This window comes from Bos indicus x Bos taurus, chromosome 7 (assembly GCF_003369695.1).
Source record: "Bos indicus x Bos taurus breed Angus x Brahman F1 hybrid chromosome 7, Bos_hybrid_MaternalHap_v2.0, whole genome shotgun sequence".
Classification (NCBI taxonomy): Eukaryota; Metazoa; Chordata; class Mammalia; order Artiodactyla; family Bovidae; genus Bos; species Bos indicus x Bos taurus.
Genome location: NC_040082.1, coordinates 68,939,507 through 68,958,359, shown reverse-complemented (window position 1 = coordinate 68,958,359; position 18,853 = coordinate 68,939,507). Strand labels below are relative to the sequence as shown.

General features: G+C 35.0%; 1 protein-coding gene across 1 annotated transcript; it reads left to right on the top strand.

The window, feature by feature from the left end:
- The first annotated feature begins 17,683 nt into the window (after positions 1-17,683).
- LOC113896599 (olfactory receptor 2L8-like) lies at positions 17,684-18,622 on the top strand. Its single transcript, XM_027548829.1, has one exon. The coding sequence runs from the start codon at positions 17,684-17,686 to the stop codon at positions 18,620-18,622; it is 939 nt and encodes a 312-aa protein (XP_027404630.1).
- Positions 18,623-18,853: the final 231 nt, after the last annotated feature.

Here is an 18,853-nt window from a genome sequence, read left to right as displayed (position 1 = left end):
ATATGTAAGGCAAATCCCAAAATGAACATATGAAGACTCTTGCTCAAAAATCTGAAAAAAAAGATTATTGCTGCTCAAATGTAGTTTTTTCTTCAAAATTAATTCTTTAGTTGTGAAATGAAATTACACATTCCAATATATATATATATATATATATATATATATATATATATATTGCATATAAACATAATGCTTCATTATCAGATTTGGGAGATCAATCCTTTCCACTTTATTTTCACTCAATTTAAAGCTTTATAAACTTTATTCTCAGTTAATATAATTAAAGTGTTTTCAGCATCTGGTGATAAATACTAAGTTTCAATGAATTTGTGATGATTTTTAATATTTAAATTTTAAAAGATTCTTTCTGCTTATGTTACTGGAGCTATTAGGAGTGCTTATAGTTTAGGAGAATATCAGGCTGTATATTTGATAAATTATATTAAATATAAATTCTAGTACACACATATCTGATGATTCAAAAGGAGAAGAAATGTTTTCTAAAAGTATTTATCTTATGAAGCAGCTTCAAATTATCAATTAATACAAATCTATTTTATATAAGTCTAAATTTAACTTTAAATATAAATTTAGTCAATGGCATTTTAATGATTCATCTTCAATTTCTGACAATTAGTTGACTTTGTATAAGAATGATGTTTCAATTATCTGCTCACTCATTTTATCACTACACATTCAATTATAAGAAAATTAATTTTTAAAATGTTTTAATAAGTGCTTTCTGAAAGTTTACATGAAAATGGTATGCTTTTCCACCTCTGATCTTTCAAATTAATTTTAAATCTTTAAGCAAGCTTTAAATATTATTTCTAAGCCTGTGGATATTTGTTTTACAATATTTCAACAGTTTTTAAAACCATAAATTTTATACTCTGATAATAATTCCATGATATGATCTTTTGTAATGATTATTTGTACACTTTTGTAAGTATTTATTGGAAATGTTTACTCCCTAAACCTATCATTTCCTGTTCTAACACTTGGGTGAGATTGTTAATAATTTAGTAGATTACACAGAGATTAACACTGAACGGAAAAATAAGTCAGCCCCCATCTCCATAAGAGTCATTTCTCCAGCCAAGTAAATCTTCTCTCTCCTAGGTGGTGGCCTAGTCACCACTGTTGTTGTATCTATATTTGCTCTTGTCACCACTACCACCAATCTGGGTTCAAGCTCCACCCAGCCACTTCCCTGGGGTCCTGTAGTGCCCTGAACACTAATGCATGTGTGGACATGGGGAGGCCAGGCATATTGCTTCATGTCCATGTTGCTTGCCCTTATGTGTACAAGTCCTGCTGCTGGACTGAAACTGCATATTAATGCCGCCACCCAGTATAGATCCTCTGCTCACGTGTGTACTCAGTGATAAAATTAAGAATTTCCAAATGGCAGCAGAGCAATAATTAAGCAAGGTTACTATCTGAGTATGAGAACGTATGTAAGCACACATGCTCTATGCTTTGAGAAATGTAGATTGAACAAATACAAAGGGGATGACATCATGTAAAACCAGCAAAATGATGTGGATGTCAGTTTTTGTCATTGGAAATATCCTAAGAAAGTGTGGAAGCAAGCAGGCAAATGTATTCCAGACTCCTTCCCATTTTAGGTAGTGAGTAATAGAAGGAATCAGGAGACATCAATCTATTTCTGTCCTGAAACAATATATTTTGTTCTGCCCTTTAAAAGAAACTGGAAACAATTTTATTTACTTCTTAAGTAACTGCCTAGAAAATGAAGATTTAGCATTATATAAAATTAATTTCCTACACTTACTCCTTGGAAGGAAAGTTATGACCAACCTAGATAGCATATTCAAAAGCAGAGGCATTACTTTGCCAACAAAGGTCCATCTAGTCAAGGCTATGGTTTTTCCAGTGGTCATGTATGGATGTGAGAGTTGGACTGTGAAGAAGGCTGAGCACCAAAGAATTGATGCTTTTGAAGTGTGGTGTTGGAGAAGACTCTTGAGAGTCCCTTGGACTGCAAGGAGATCCAAGCAGTCCATTCTGAAGGAGATAAGCCCTGGGATTTCTTTGGAAGGAATGATGCTAAAGCTGAAACTCTAGTACTTTGGCCACCTCATGCTAAGAGTTGACTCATTGGAAAAGACTCTGATGCTGGGAGGGATTGGGGGCAGGAGGAGAAGGGGACGACAGAGGATGAGATGGCTGGATGGCCTCACTGACTCGATGGACGTGAGTCTCAGTGAACTCTGGGAGTTGGTGATGTACAGGGAGGCCTGGCATGCTGCGATTCATGGAGTCGCAAAAAGTCAGACACGACTGAGTGACTGATCTGATCTGATGTAAGTTCTGGCAGCTCTATGGTGGGATTATTGGCATCCTTCTCCGAGAAGACTTATGCCATACCCAAGTCTGCTGCACCCAGCCATTCCCAAGTCTGCTGCACTCAGAGCTCCTACCTCTGTGGCAGTCCACTGCTGACCTGTACCTCCACAGGAGATACTCAAACACAGTTCTGCCTCAGTCTCTGTGGGGTCTCTGTTTCTTCCACAGACTGAGGAAAACAGATTCCAGTCTTGGAGGGCACAAACAAAACCTTGTGTGCACAGAGAATCAGAGGAAAGGAGCAGTGATTCCACAGGAAACTCAACTAAAACTACCTGCTAGTGTTGGACGGTGTCCTGTGGAGACATGGGTCAGCAGGGGCTTACAACAGGGATGGGGTGGGGGAGTGGAAACAGCTGTCTGGCAAGGTCCCCTTTGGCATAAACTCTCTTGGAGGTCACCATTGACTTAACCATAGCCTCCATAGATCGGGCCAAAACATTGCCAGAAAGAAAGTCAGCATATGGCTGGTGACTCAAAACTGACCAGAGGCAAACACATTAGAAAAGCTTAGAGTTTAATAATAAGTAGGAGAAGGCAATGGCAACCCACTCCAGTACTCTTGCCTGGAAAATCCCATGGATGGAGGAGCCTGGTAGGCTGCAGTCCATTGGGTTACTAAGAGTTGGGCACGACTGAGTGACTTCACTTTCACTTTTCATTTTCATGCATTGGAAAGGGAAATGGCAACCCACTCCAGTTTTCTTGCCTGGAGAATCCCAGGGATCGGGGAGCCTGGTGGGCTGCCATCTATGGGGTCGCACAGAGTTGGACACGACTGAAGTGACTTAGCAGCAGCAGCAGCAAACCATTATTCTGTAAGTGAGGCTTTTGATGATAAACTCAAATGATATTTGAAAAGCAGGATACATAAACTCTGAGAACCAAGGAGGTTTTGGTGGAACATAATTGTTATCAGACAAGGTAAATCTTCCCTGAGACAAGATTATCAAAATTATCACCAACCAATCTGGAGGGGTGTATTGCTGATCCTGTTCATGATGCCGACTATCTAGCTGTATCTCACTGTGTGCACTGTTCATTGAACCCATGGTAGGCAAGGCACAAGCTAAAATGCTGGAAGAAGACTTGAGGAGCCATATGAACTGCAGACACATCTATTCTCTCCTGGCTGATGCAGTAGCCGTAGCAGTAGACACACTGTATTCTTTCCTCTCATAGCTGACCCCACAGACACAGCCGTGATGCAGCAGTAATGCTGCTGCTTCTAGATGGAGCTTGCGTATCCCTACAACACACAACCCGTGACAAAGTGAGTCCCTCATGACATGCATGCACAGTGATAAGCGATCTCAGCTATTACATAGTCATTATTTACAAAATGTGGAGTGAGAGAGCTTGAATGTGCCATCTTGGCTAATTTGCTCTCTCCCACAAGGGGTCATTCTCTTTTGTTAGCCTCTCCTTGCCCTGAATATACAGAAGAGAATTATGAACCAACAATTAATGAGCTAGCTGAGAGATCACATTAAAGAATCTTGGAAAGAAAAGTTCATGATGGAAATTTCAAGTTGACCAACAACTTCTGTGTGGTAAAGAATAGCTCATATGTCAGATTTTTTTTGAAACCTGTGTAATGGTGTTGCTCCCTTATGCCAGGCTTTCCTACTCGTTCTTGTTCATGTAACAAACTTTAACAAAAGAGAAACTACCCAGTGCCAGAGTGTTGTAGCCCCTAGTTTGGGCAGTTTGGCTGACTGCTGAGACCCAGTTAGAGCCTGAAGGTTGAGTTAGAAAGTTAAAAGAAGTACTGAGTTCAGATAAAGACATGCAGTTGTCCACTTCTCTGATCACTTTGGACTCCCTTTGTCACTCAATCAGTAAAGAATCCACCTGCAATCCAGGAGACCTGGGTTCAATCCCTGTGTCAGGAAGATCTTCTGGAGAAGGAAATGGCAACCCAATCCAGTATGCTTGCCTGGGGAATCCCATGGACAGAAGAGCCTAGTGGGTTACAGTCCATGGGGTGGCAAGAGTCAGACATGACTTAGTGACTAAATCACGTCATCACTGATAGCTTTGGAGTTGACAAACTATGAAGATAGAAGAGCAGCACAAAAATTTGGAGACCTTAGCATGCCATTTTACCAAGCTAGGAGGGCTCGAGCTGTCATGGATTAAGATTCAAGCACTTGTCACTATGCCTGATTAGTACTCTGAGAGGTAAAATTCCTGGAAAAGGGAGAAGAGTAAAGGGAAATATGTTGTGGTTATTGACAATAAAATGGATGAATGGAAGATTCCATGCCATTTTATCACTAATACAAAGAACATTTTACAATAGTAATTATTATCAACTTCTAAAAATAAATATTCCCCAAAACTACTAGAAGAAAATTTACATTCTTTTTTTTGTCATTTAAAAGTATGGGTCTTATTATATCTCTAAAATGTAAGCAATGCCTACAATTGCTTGAAACTGAATAAATAAGTACAGGTGGTAAAATTATATAATTTTATATAACATATACATACTGTTAAACATCACCAGTTTGTTCTTTTCTCCTTCATATGCTCAGATTCTATTTATTGAATATTTGTTCTGCCTTCAAATATATACATTTCAAATCATGTCTTGGTTATTTCCAGCCTATTGAATTTCCATGTAATTATTAGAATTAGCTTGCAAAAGTTTTCACCAAAACGTGAGATTTTTAGTGTGATTGTATGCAATTTGGAAAATATTTGTGGAGAAAGAAACTAATATTCATTTTGATCGATTTACTAGTAAATCATATTTCACCATATGTATGTCAGTTTAGAAAGACTATGAAGACATCCATCAATCATATAATTTATTTCATGTGGATATTTTACTTTATGAGTTCTTGTTATTTTTTTCAAGAATTTTTTGTGAAAATATTTATCACTTGAATTTTTCTATTTGGGAACAGAGAATGGTACCTCTTTTTCAAAATAAGTAAATGTGATATTTCTTTATAATTGTGTGATTTAATGAATAATTTTACTGAGCAGAGAAACTTTTCAAATCCTTTGAAAAAATACACAACTCAGGATATTGTTCAACTTCCATATTCTTCTTTCTTAGGGTAAAGGAAATCCATGATTCCATGCTCTGCTTGGTTTTGTACCATTTTCAAGGGAGATAAGTGATACTCAGTACTCCCCACTTTCCCCTGTACTCTTGGAATTAAAATGACTATTTTAGAATCAAATTATTCAGTGGGCTTGTTGAGGCATGGAATGTGCTGCGTGTGTCTATGTTAGTACTTCTTTGACTAAACACATGGCCATGGTGTTCACACATGGTTATTGTGTCAGAAAGATGGTGGGATAGATTATAAACTTCATCCCTCATGGAAACATGAACATAAATAACTATCCATGCACAAACATAATGTCATTAGAGCTCTGGATCCCAGATGAGAGATTACAGCACTCAGATGGAGCACAGAAATGGGAAAGATACATTGAAGAGGATAGAAAAGACAGTTTTGTTCTGAGTCACTGGTTCCCTGATACCATGAAGTACAGGGCAGAGAGATTTCTCCTTTAGAGTTCTCTAATGAGAAAAAGAAAGTCAAGTGAACCTGCAATTTTAATATAGACACAAACATCAAGCCCACTCATCCATGGACCCTGTAAGCAATCACACCCATGTTATCTGTCTGTTGGCCTGACCCAAATAAAGGCTGTCTCTCTCCAATCTAGTCTAATAAGACTGGACATTGTGACTTATTCAAATGTGAAAACAAAAAAAAATCAGAACAAAAGTTTCACATGTTTGCAAGAGGGTACTATCAAAGGACAAAATAAGGTATAGGTAATGGACCCTAAAGAATTGAAGAGCTAAAAACTACCTAAAAATTTTCAGAATATTTATCATAGAGAAGTTTAGTGAACTAAACAGAATACAGACAATTAAACAATATCAGAGAATCAATATCTGAATTAAATAAGAAGATCAAGAAAAAAAAAAAGAATGTATACATTTAAAAGAACCAAACCAAAATTCTAGAACTGGAGAATGTAGTGACTGAACTAGGAAAAAAAAAAAAAAATCAAGGCTCAACAGTGGATGTAATTAAGCCAAAGAAAGATTATTTGAACTTATCTGGGTAGAGGGTAAAAAAAAAAAAAAAAAAAAAAAAAAAAAACAGAATACAAAGGAGTGAAAAATCTAATATAATTTATGAAGTTTTATAAACAAACAATATAAACATTATCCCACAAGGAGCAGACAAAGAGAAAGGGGAGAGGAAACTTATTTAAAATAATGACATGAATGTCCCAAATGTGAAGAGGGAAATAAACATCCAGATCCATGAAAATAAGCAACTGAAGATAATTTAAATGCAAAAATGTCTTTACTGAGACATATTGTAAAAAAAAAACTCAAATATTTTGAAAATTATATTTAACAAATTTAAGAACTCCAATATTATATCTTCATAAGTAAAATGTATAATTAGTTGTAACTATGATAAATTTAACAATGTTAATGTATTATCTGCAATAAAATTACTTCACTCTATTTTCTGAATATTGAATCACAATAATATCATTTTCTTTATTTTGATTAATAAGTGAAAATTGTTTTATATTTTAATATGTGAAGTGAAAAAGTGAAAGTGTTAGTCATGTAGTCAGGTCTGACTCTTTGTGACCCTATGAACTGTAACCTACCAGGCTCCTCTGTCCATAGAATTCTCCAGAATATGTATTTCTATCCAAATGGAAACCACTGAAAATATTTATTACTTAAAGTAAACTCCCATATATTTGATATTTTAAGAGTTTGGCTGGTATGCTTTTATTAAGAAGGCAGAGCATGGAAGAATTGATGCTTTCAAACTAGGATGCTGGAGAAGATTCTTGAAGAGTCCCTTGGAAATCAAGGAGATCAAACCAGTCAATTGTAAATCAAATCAACCCTGAATATTCTTTGGGAGGACTGATGCTGAAGCTAAAGCTCCAATACTTTGGCCTCCTGATGCAAACAGCTAACTCAATGGAAAAGACTGAGATGTTAGGAAAGAATGAAAGCAGGAGGAGAAGAGGTGACAGAGCATGAGATGCTTGGATGACAGCACCGATTCAATCAATGGACATCGACTTGGGCAAACTGGGAGATGATGCTTGGATGACAGCACCGATTCAATCAATGGACATCAACTTGGGCAAACTGGGAGATGATGCTTGGATGACAGCACTGATTTAATCAATGGACATCAACTTGGGCAAACTGGGAGATGATGCTTGGATGACAGCACTGATTTAATCAATGGACGTCAACTTGGGCAAACTGGGAAATGATGTGGCAGCCTGGCATGCCACAGTCCATGGAGTTGCAATGAGTCGGACATAGCTTGGTGACTGAACAACAACTTGCAGTCATATCATTAATGTGACTTCCTGAAAAGCAATATATAAAGTATATGACCCAAAGTGTTTAGAGTCATAATAATATGGGAATAATCTGAATAAATAAGTCATTTATTTCCCCATTGAAGTGACCCTTAAAACGTCTTTCCCAACTTTGGCATCTGGCCATCCTAGGCTATTAGTAACTTAACCCACATTTGCTAAATCTCAGTGGACATTCCTAAGTCGATAGCAAAAAAAAAAAAAAAAAAGTATTAGAATAAACTTTCAGGTAACAAAGTTCTAGAATCATTGGTGCTCCTAAGTTTCCATGGAGGTATTTAAAATGTCAACTATAGAGAAATAAAATATTAATGTATATATAAATACATTCATTTAGAAAGCTTTCAAAGATTTTACTGAGGAAACAACTTTGTTTATATGATGACCCTTGGACCTCTGCAGCTAATCAAGCCAGTGAGTGAATGAAAGTGCAGATATAATTAAAGGTACTAATACTCTTTGTATTTTTATTTTTATTTTTATTCACTCCACAGTAAGATGGGCTCTTCAGCAAGTACTCAGAGATTTATTCAGAATTAAATGCTTATGTTTATGTGTGTTAGTCTCTTAGTCATGTCTGACTCTTTGCTACCCCATGGACTGTAGCCTGTCATGATCCTCTGTCCATAGGATTTTCCAGGCAAGAATACTGGAGTGGGATGCCATTCCTTTCTCCAATTAACATTTATAATAAGATATAAATCCATTCAGGTATCTCATTAGCCAGAGAACTCCAAAAAGAAAGCTGTATTTGACTGAAACTGTTTAAAATAATACATATACTAGAATATATATCCTTAAAAATATTAAAAAAAAATAAATGAACTGCTCGAACATATAGTCATGTGTTTTAAGATGTAAAGCTCTTTTAAACCTGAAACCTGTCATACAATTCCAGTAAATGATCTGATTGAGAATGATTGTGAAATGAAAATAAAACCTAGCAAAATCAGTAATAAAGGCAATTGTTGCTATTGTCTGAACTACTGTTCTGGACTTATGCTGAATGGCCTTACTCTTAACTACACCAATTCTTGAAAGATCACTGAATATAATTATGATATTCTATTATGCAGTATGTAATAAGATTTTACATTCTTTAAAATTGCACTTCAACTATTAGAAGAATTTATTTGACCTTAATCAGAAAAAGATCTGTATAGGAGAAAGGAAGTTGAAGGATAAATAATATTTATTAAAGATGGGAGGATTCATTATTGTGTGTATACTATAGCCTGTTGTATGTCCTCTAGAGAAGGGAAAGACTGCAGCAAAGTAGAGAAAGTTTGTAAGCAACATAGTTATCCAGTCTTTAGGGGCAGAGAAATGTTCATGAAAGTACACTGTGTAATGGCACAGGTACTGATTCTGTTAATATTGTATTAACCCTTTTGGAAGTTTGGCTATTATACATATTGAAATTATTCAGGATTTAAGATAGTCAGTTTAGGAAATGTTTAATGTGTTCTATGTAAGACATAGGAAGCAAAGAATTTTAAAAGAAGTTTGAGGTCCAGGAGCAGCTGCACTTCTTACTATATAGTTTAGTAGTGATTGTGGCATATGAAATGGACAAAAGAAAGTGGTTTTGGAGTTGATTCATAAATGTGATTTTCTTGATGGGAAATGAGATGAAGGTCTTGGAAGATACTTTGGATGTGTTCAAGTGACAAAGAATAAATTTAACACTTAAGGATATCAGTGCTAAGAAATATGGAAGACTTTCTTATTTCCAATTTATTATAATTTTTTTAATGAATTAAGAGTGGTTAAATAATCAGTTCAGTTCAGTTCAGTCTCTCAGTCGTGTCCGACTCCTTGCGACCCCATGGACTGCAGCACTCAAGGCTTCCCTGTCCATTACTAACTGCCGGAGCTTGCTCATTTCATGTCCATTGAGTTGGTGATGCCATCCAACAATCTTACCCTCTGTCATCCCCTTCTCCTCCCACCTTCAATCATTCCCAGCATTAGGGTCTTTTCCAGTGAGTCAGTTCTTTGCATCAGGTGGCCAAAGTACTGGAGTTTCGGCTTCAGTACCAGTCCTTCCAATGAATATGTAGGACTGATTTCCTTTAGGATTGACTAGTTTTATCTCCTTAGTGTCCAAGGGACCCTCTCCAACACCACAGTTCAAAAGCATCAAATCTTCATGGTAATCTTAATGTTGCTTCCTACCTTGTTCTTTTTTCCTCCATGAATCCACTTTTTCTAATATCTAGAAATTATTTATATGGATTTTATATGAAAATATTAAATGGAGTATATTGTAAAGTTTATAATGGCTAATATTACTTTGTATGTATATACATATAAGTGTTTATAATTATACACATATAATTTGAGGGATAACTTCTAGAAATATTTCAGGTAACAAACCATATGTTTAGGTATAGTTCCAGTTCTAGTGAAGTTGCTCAGTGGTGTCCGACTCTGCGACCCCATGGACTGTAACCTACCAGGTTCCTTCATCCATGGGATTTTCCAAGCAAGAACACTGGAGGGGTTGCCATTTCCTTCTCCAGGAGATCTTCCCTACTCAGGGATTGAACCTGGGTCTCCCACTTTATAGGCAGATGCTTTACCGTCTGAGCCACCAGGGAAGTCTCTATGTTTAAGTATAGCTAACCATTTTTATTTTAAAACAGAAATCTTGTGAATTGAAGTATGTTATGCTGTCAATATTTGCATTTTGTTTTTTACTTCCTGTATACATCAATAACTTTCCAGTGAAGGAAAATAATATCTAAAAAAAAAAAAAACACTCTGCAGAGGTTTTTTGAATCAAATGGGCATAGCACGAAGAGACAATTGGAAACTGTATCATCATGCAATTGTGATGGATGACAACAGTGTAAAAGTGAGTGTACATGATGGTGACAACAGTGACTGATAAAAGTGCTAAAATTTGTAACTACTTTCCAATTATATTTAACCCCAGGTATGTACTATTTTCATATTTTATCTAATGGATCGTTTTTAATATCTCATGTTTCTTTAAATCTGTTCTACAGAAAAGATGCATGTTCAGATAAATTCCTTGTTCTAACCTTACATTACCTATTAGAATTATCTATGTAAATCTAAATGTCTACACGAAGATTATTTTGCATTGCCATCAGTCATCTAAATAGTGATGTAAAATGACTTTCATAGAATCAGAATCCCATTACCTTAGAAATGTGTCCTCTAGTGTGTAGACAAACACTAGTCTACAGTATCCTTACATGGAAGCCTACATAACATTCCACATTCCTTTAAGTGTTTCTACATGTTCTACTAAAGAAGAGACAAAGATTTCATAATGGCTGATATACATTTACTGACTTAGGAATTTTACTGATAGTATTTAATAATCAAGTAATGTGCTTTCAATTTTTGAAGTTATACAGTTTGGGAACCATAATTTTAATAGCATAAGAGATATGAAGCATATAGTGATTATTTCTATGTGTGTATATGTGTGTGTTTCTAATGAATATAGTTCAATAAAGTTTTGCAATAATGAATCAGTATTACTAAACAAATAATTAGGTATACAGATATTCTGAAAGATGAAACTTATAATAAGTATATGTCCTTCATGTTTTGTTTTGCAATAAGAATATATTTATTCTCCTTCATTACACAAGTAGACCAGAAAGAGTTTAGCTTTAAAATTATTTATATTAGATGTTGAACTAATTATACTAGAATTAAAGCTTATCATATTAGAATTATAATACTACTTCCCTACAAGTAGAATTTATAGAAACACTTTAAGGAATGTAGAATGCTATGTAGGCTTCCATGTATGGATACTGTAGACTAGTATGTTTGTCTAGATACTAGAAGACACATTTCTGGATAATTTGATTCTGATTCTGTGTAAGTCATTTTACAACACTGATGAAAATGACTGATGGCCATGCAAAATAATCTTGTAGACATTTAGATTGACGTAGACCTTTGCAACCCCTACCAGGGGTAGCCTGCCAGGCTCCTCTGTCCATGCAATTCTCCAGGCAAGAATACTGGAGTGGACAGCTGTTCCCTTCTCCAGGGATCTTCCCAACCCAGGTATCTAACCCAGGTCTCCACATTGCAGGTGGATTCTTTACAGTCAGAGCCACCAGGGAAGCCCAAGAATACTAGAGTGGGTAGCCTATCCCTTCTCCAGGGGATCTTCTCAACCCAGGAATCGAACTGGGGTCTCCTGCATTGCAGGCAGATTCTTTACCAGCTGGCCTACCAGGCAAACCTAGTCAGTTTTTAAGAACTAGAATTGATTTCATGAAACTAATGTTTTAGAAGACTCTCATTATAATTGAACTGCTAACCTGGTTTACTGTTTTCTCAACCCTACATATGAGTAAGGAAAATCAGTTTGGAGAGGTCCAACATATCAGGAGATTTTAGGGATCTAGGAAGATAGGCAATGGCACCCCACTCCAGTACTCTTGCTTGGCAAATCCAATGAACGGAGAAGCCTGGTAGGCTGCAGTCCACGGGGTCGCTAGGAGTTGGACACGACTGAGCAACTTCACTTTCACACTTTGAAGAAGGAAATGGCAACCCACTCCAGTGCTCTTGCCTGGAGAATCCCAGGGACGGGGGAGCCTGGCGGGCTGCCGTCTCTGGGGTCGCACAGAGTCGGACACGACTGAAGCGACTTAGCAGCAGTAGCAGCAGGAAGACAGGAAGTGATCAAATTTTCTGAAAACTTGTTGGAGAGAATTTTATGCTTTACAAATTTTAACAAATCTAATCTGAGATTTCCTATAACACTCACAGCAAAGCCAATCCAAGTAGACTTCTTTGGTGAATCTACAGTCTTGCTATTCCTCTGTGAATTCTCATACCAGCTTTATTTTGTAATCAAGAATGATTTCTGAGATCGACTTTGATGAATACTGAGGATAGTGTAGAATATAAAAAGTGTGCATCAGTGCAAAATTCTGCATTATCAGAATTTAGAGAATACTCTTCCATGTTTTCTAAGTTGATCACTAAGTCACTATACTATACAGCCTTGAATGACTCACTTCATATCTATAATTCAGGTTTTTAAAACTTTTTTTAATAGTTTAACTATAGATCTAAAAACTATTTGTTCTAGAATATATATACAATATATATTTTTAATAAATTTATTTATTTTAATTGGAGGCTAATTACTTTACAATATTGTATTGGTTTTGCCATACATCAACATGAATCCGCCACAGGTATACACGTATTCCCCATCCTTAGGAGAATTCACTTGCAAAGGATCATCCATATTAACTGCTGTCTATTCAGATTTCAGATTTCTGTATTCTGTATGATGAATAAAACCATTCAAATGCTGCCCACATGTCAAAATGAATTATGTAAGGCCATTTCTTGGAGTCAATATGCATCAGTTTAATTGCAGATATTATTCCTATGTTTATAGTTAAACATAAAATACTGAAAAACACCTCATTTTAATGATTCTTTAATATATTCTATATATGTGTCTCCTAAGTAGGGACAATTTTGTAATGAGGGCTAGACAGGAATTGGATTCTATTTATAGATTTTGGGATATCATTTTTGCAAGATAATATCTGTAGTGCTGGGCAAAGTGAAAATGCATTAAAGTCGGTATATATGAGAATATAGAAGAACACATTAAAATGAGTAAACATTAAAATAATTATTTATGTTTTAAAAAACTTTTCACATACATTCTTGTCCTTCTACCAACTGTATAGATCTTTTATTTTAATGATTTAATTTCTGTTTTTTTCTTTCTCACCTTTTATTTATTTTTTGTGTTGAATAGTAAAAAGTGACACACCCTTGTTTCAGATGCATTACTTTAAAATATTTAATATTATAAGATAAGATAGAATAGATAAAGGGTGTATTTTTGAGATAGATGGAGATAAATATATTGTAGAACAATCTGGAATCCAGCTATCCAACTATTATGTATTTTAAGATAAAGTCACTTTAAATCTCTGAATCACAATTTTATTATTTAAAAAACATCAGTTGTGATTTCAAACTCAATAGAGAGTGGTAAAGATTAAATATAATTTAATTCTAAAACATCCTGACACACTTTACATGACAACCTATGGAGACAATCAAAAAGTTTGTCTCTCCATTTCTCTTCCAGATAAAGGCTTACTTTTTCTCCCCAGCAAAAAAACATCATAAGACTTTTTTTTTTTCCTGCTAGCTCTTTCATCTTATGTTGATATCATCAATGCTAATGCACAATTAGAATCTTTTCAAGAAGTTTAGAATATAAAGAGATTGAAAATGTTTTATAAATTGAAATAGATTATTGTTCTTCCAGTAGATAAAAGAAAACCAAATAGAAAAATAAGTTATTTGGTTTTATTTTTACCTCTAGAAAAAAAATATCCTCCTTACATTAGACTTTGTAGTATTCAAGGCTGATATATTCAACAATTGATTTTGCTTACCTCTAAGACACAGAGGGCTTTTATATAATATCATGTGAAAATATTATAATATAGAACAGTGCAACATGAATAACCAAAGGAAAATGCTCCATTGTCAGTTATAATACATGGATTCAAATCTCAGGATATGGTGTACCATTAATTATTTCCATTCATTGATCATTTTTTCATGTTGAGAGTGTGATAAAATTACCCAAAGGACACTTTTTTAATAGACATCCCTATATAAAATATACATGATAATAATCACAATAATTTCTTTTATAGTTTCAAATACTAAGTTTTTAATCTATCAATAATTAAATGACCAATATAAATTGCATACTATGGTATAGTCTAATATCCTATTTACTTTTGAATCCAAATATTATGTATAAAAAGAAATCTGAAATTTTCCATAGAAAGTTTTAATAGACCACATATATTGGAGATCAATTCCTCCGTAAACGTTCAAGACCCCGCCATAGGTTTGCACAATATATTTGGAATAGAAATATGAAATAATTGCAGTTACATTTATGTTGTATTTTTTGCTTCTTTGTTGGGGCAAATTTATATGCTATAAAAGTTACCATTTTACCCATTTTTAAGTGTAATTATTGTTGACATTAAGTATATCGACAGTACTGTACAGACATTACCAACATCACCCCAGAATATTGTTATATTGTTCAAATGAGACTGTATATTCATCAAATTCTAACTCTCCATTTCTCACACATCACAGTCCTTAACAACCACCATTCCATTTTCATCTCTATGAATTTGACTACCCTGGATAACTAATATATGTCGAATCATGAATCTGTTTTTTCATGCCTGACTTATTTTATTTAGCATAGTATCTCTAATCTTCTTCCATGTTGTAGCATGTAGTAGAATTTTCTTCTTTTTTAAGATTAAATTATATATGTTCTGATTATCCATTAACTCATCAATGAATTTTTTGGTATTGTTACAACTTTTCAGTAATGGTGAAGAAGCTTCTAGGAATATAGGTATAAACATATCTCTTAGAGACTCTGCTTTCAGCTATTTTGGACATACATTCAAAAGGGCAGCTGTTGAATCATATGGTGATTCTGTTACTTTTATAGGTATTGCCATAACATTTTCCTAAGTGGTTACATCATTTTGCACTCCCACCAGCATTACATTTGCACATGTTCTAGTTCTTTTCACGTTTGTCAACACTTTGCTTTTTAAAAAATAGAAGATTCTTAAAAAATAATCTTTTAAAAATAAAAAGACGATAGCACATCTCACAAAAGTGAGATGTGCTATATCATAATAGTATTGATTTGAATTTTCCTAATAATTAGTGATGTGGAACATCTTTTCTTGTGTTTATCGGCCATTTGAATATCTTATTTGGAGAAATGTTTATTCAAGAATTTTCCCTATTTTAAATTAGTTTATCTGTTGTTACTGAGTTGTGTAGTTCTTTATCTATTCCCTATATAAGTCCATCATCTGATATATATTTTGCAAATACCTTTCCATTTTATGACTTGCTATTCACTCTCCAGATAAATTTCTTCCATGCACAGTAGTTTTTAATTTTAATAAAGTTCAATATATCAATATATATATATGCTTTTGGTCACATACGCTTTTCATATCCAAGAAAGCACAGTTAAATTTTATGTCATTAACTTTCTCCCTGTCATTAGTTCTATTCAGTATTCAGTTCAGTCTCTCAGTCGTGGCGACTCTTTGCGACCCCATGAACTGCAGCATGCCAGGCCTCCCTGTCCATCACCAACTCCTGGAGTCCACCCAAACCTATGTCCATTGAGTTGGTGATGCCATCCAACCATCTTATCCTCTGTCGTCCTCTTCTTCTCCAGCCCTCAGTCTTTCCCAGCATCAGGGTCTTTTCTAAGGAGTCAGTTCTTTGCATCAGATGGCCAAAGTATTGGAGTTTCAGCTTCATCATCAGTCCTTCCAATGAATATTCAGGACTGATTTCTTTTAGGATAGACTGGTTGGATCTCCTTTCAGTCCAAGGGACTCTTTAGTACTTTGATCTATTTTAGTTAATTTTCATATATGATTTAAGGCAATCACCCAAGTTTTATTAATTGGACCAGTAAATCCAGTTTTCCAAGCAACTTTTGATGAAAAGATCTCTAATGAATGGCTTTGAGACACTTATGAAAAATCTTCTCTCAAATTTATGCATTTTTTATGGTTCTCTATTTTGTTGGTTTATGTCTATCTTCATGCCAGTACTACAATCTTAAAATCATCATAGTTCTATGGCAAATTTTAAATAAGAAACAGCTAGTTATCCAATTCAGAGAAGGAAATGGCAACCCACTCCAGTATTCTTGCCTAGAGAATCCTGTGGACAGAGGAGCCTGGTGGGCTGCCGTCTATGGGGTTGCACAGAGTTGGACACGACTGAAGTGACTTAGCATGCATGCATGCATCGGAGAGGGAAATGGGAACCCATTCCAATATTCTTGCCTGGAGAATCTGTGGACAGAGGAGCCTGGTGGGCTGCTGTCCGACAGAGTCGGACACAACTGAAGCAACTTAGCATCAGCAGCAGCAGTTATCCAATTATTTTATAAGATGCTTTTTGTTATATAAATACCCTAGGATTTCAAAAAAATTTTAGGCTGTGTTTTTATATTTCTATGAAAAAAAACCTCATTCAGACTATGACAGATATTAAAAAATACTTATCATATAAATATCAGGGAAGCAGAGAGATATTACACATGCTTTTTAAAAGTGCTTGCACAGATTCAACAATATACAAGGAGTGCAATGTGTAGGTATTCAGGCAAAGGCTTACTTTAATTATAGCACTGAGAAACTCACTGAAGAGACAGAACAGAGTGACTCCTTTAAATTATACCTGACAATAAGTTTCATTTTAGATTTCACAAAAGATAGATCAAAATAATATTTGATTTCAAAGAACCTTGGTTTGACATTTCTAAGTGAACAAAACTAAAAAAAAAAAAAATAGCTCCTCAGCATATTTGATAGGTTGCTGGTTTTAGAGGTAAGACTTAGAGATGAACTATGAAAGAGAAATCATATCTTGGTAGTAGTAAATACTTATCCCTAATAATATTATACAGTGCTTGAATTTACATTGATTTCCTATGAATATATTTTGAATATGGTATCTGAGATTGGTATTACTTGAGATTGGATAGGGCACTACAACATTTGTATTCTAATGATCTCATAATTAAATGGCTTTATAACATTAAAAATTTATTGGAAAACATTTTGTTCAAAATGTTTGTATCTTTATATTTTGATCTTTGGCTCTAAAATAAGACTATTTTTTATAAAATTGATGAGTTCAGTTCTTAATTTAAGAGGTGAAAAATATTAAATAATATATTTTGGTTAAAATAATAAATTAAAAATACCTTTTTGTTTTAAGCCTAGCTTACTCTTCTGTCTGCCCTTAGGAAAAATTATATGAATGCCTCATGGAAAACTGTAATCAAACATCAACTGATTTCATCTTATTGGGATTGTTTCCCTCATCAAGATTTGGCCTGTTTCTTTTTATTCTCATTGTTCTCATTTTCTTATTGGCTTTATTTGGCAGCCTTTCCATGATCCTTCTTATCTTTCTGAACATCCATCTTCACAAACCCATGTATTTTTTACTTAGTCAACTATCCCTAATTGACCTAAATTACATCTCAACCATTGTCCCCAAAATGGCTTACAATTATCTGTTTGGAAATAAATCAATCTCATTCATTGGATGTGGGGTACAGAGCTTCTTTTTCTTGACTTTAGCAGGTGCAGAAGCATTGCTCTTGGCCTCTATGGCTTATGATCGATATGTGGCCATTTGCTTTCCTCTTCACTATTCCATCAAAATCACCAGACGAGTGTGTGTGTTGATGATAATAGGATCTTGGATAATGGGCTCTATCAACTCCTGTGCCCACACCACATATGCCCTCCATATCCCTTATTGCAGATCCAGGGCCATCAATCATTTCTTCTGTGATGTCCCAGCCATGTTGACTCTGGCCTGCATTGACACCTGGGTCTATGAGTACACAGTGTTTGTGAGTACCACCCTCTTCCTTTTATGCCCTTTCATTGGTATTGTATGTTCCTATGGCCGTGTTCTCCGTGTGGTCCATCACATGAACTCAGCAGAAGGGAAGAAGAAGGCCTATTCAACTTGCAGCACCCACCTCACAGTGGTGACTTTCTACTATGCTCCCTTTGTTTACACTTATCTACGCCCAAGATATCTCAGATCTCCAACAGAAGACAAGGTTCTGGCTGTCTTCTATACCATCCTGACCCCAGTGCTCAATCCTGTTATCTATAGCCTGAAAAACAAGGAGGTGATGGAAGCCCTGAGAAGAGCAATTCAGAGAATCTGCTCTGTAAAAATGTAGACAAAGTTTTGGTGTGAATGTTAGTACTTGCATATAAATCCATTTATCATCAGCATTCAATAATTTAAAAGAGTATTTTTCAATTAAATGCCAAGTATAAAATTAATATAGAGGTGAAGAAAGTCAATCATGTTTCAACAAAATTATCTTGCATATATAGAATATCAAGCCTTAATCTTTATATTCTCCATGGTGTTGTTTCCCATCAGTTTCTAATATTTTTCTTCCCTA

Bases quoted from the DNA above. Each gene is read 5' to 3' on its own strand.
- LOC113896599 (XM_027548829.1), top strand. From the start codon at position 17,684: ATGGAAAACTGTAATCAAACATCAACTGATTTCATCTTATTGGGATTG.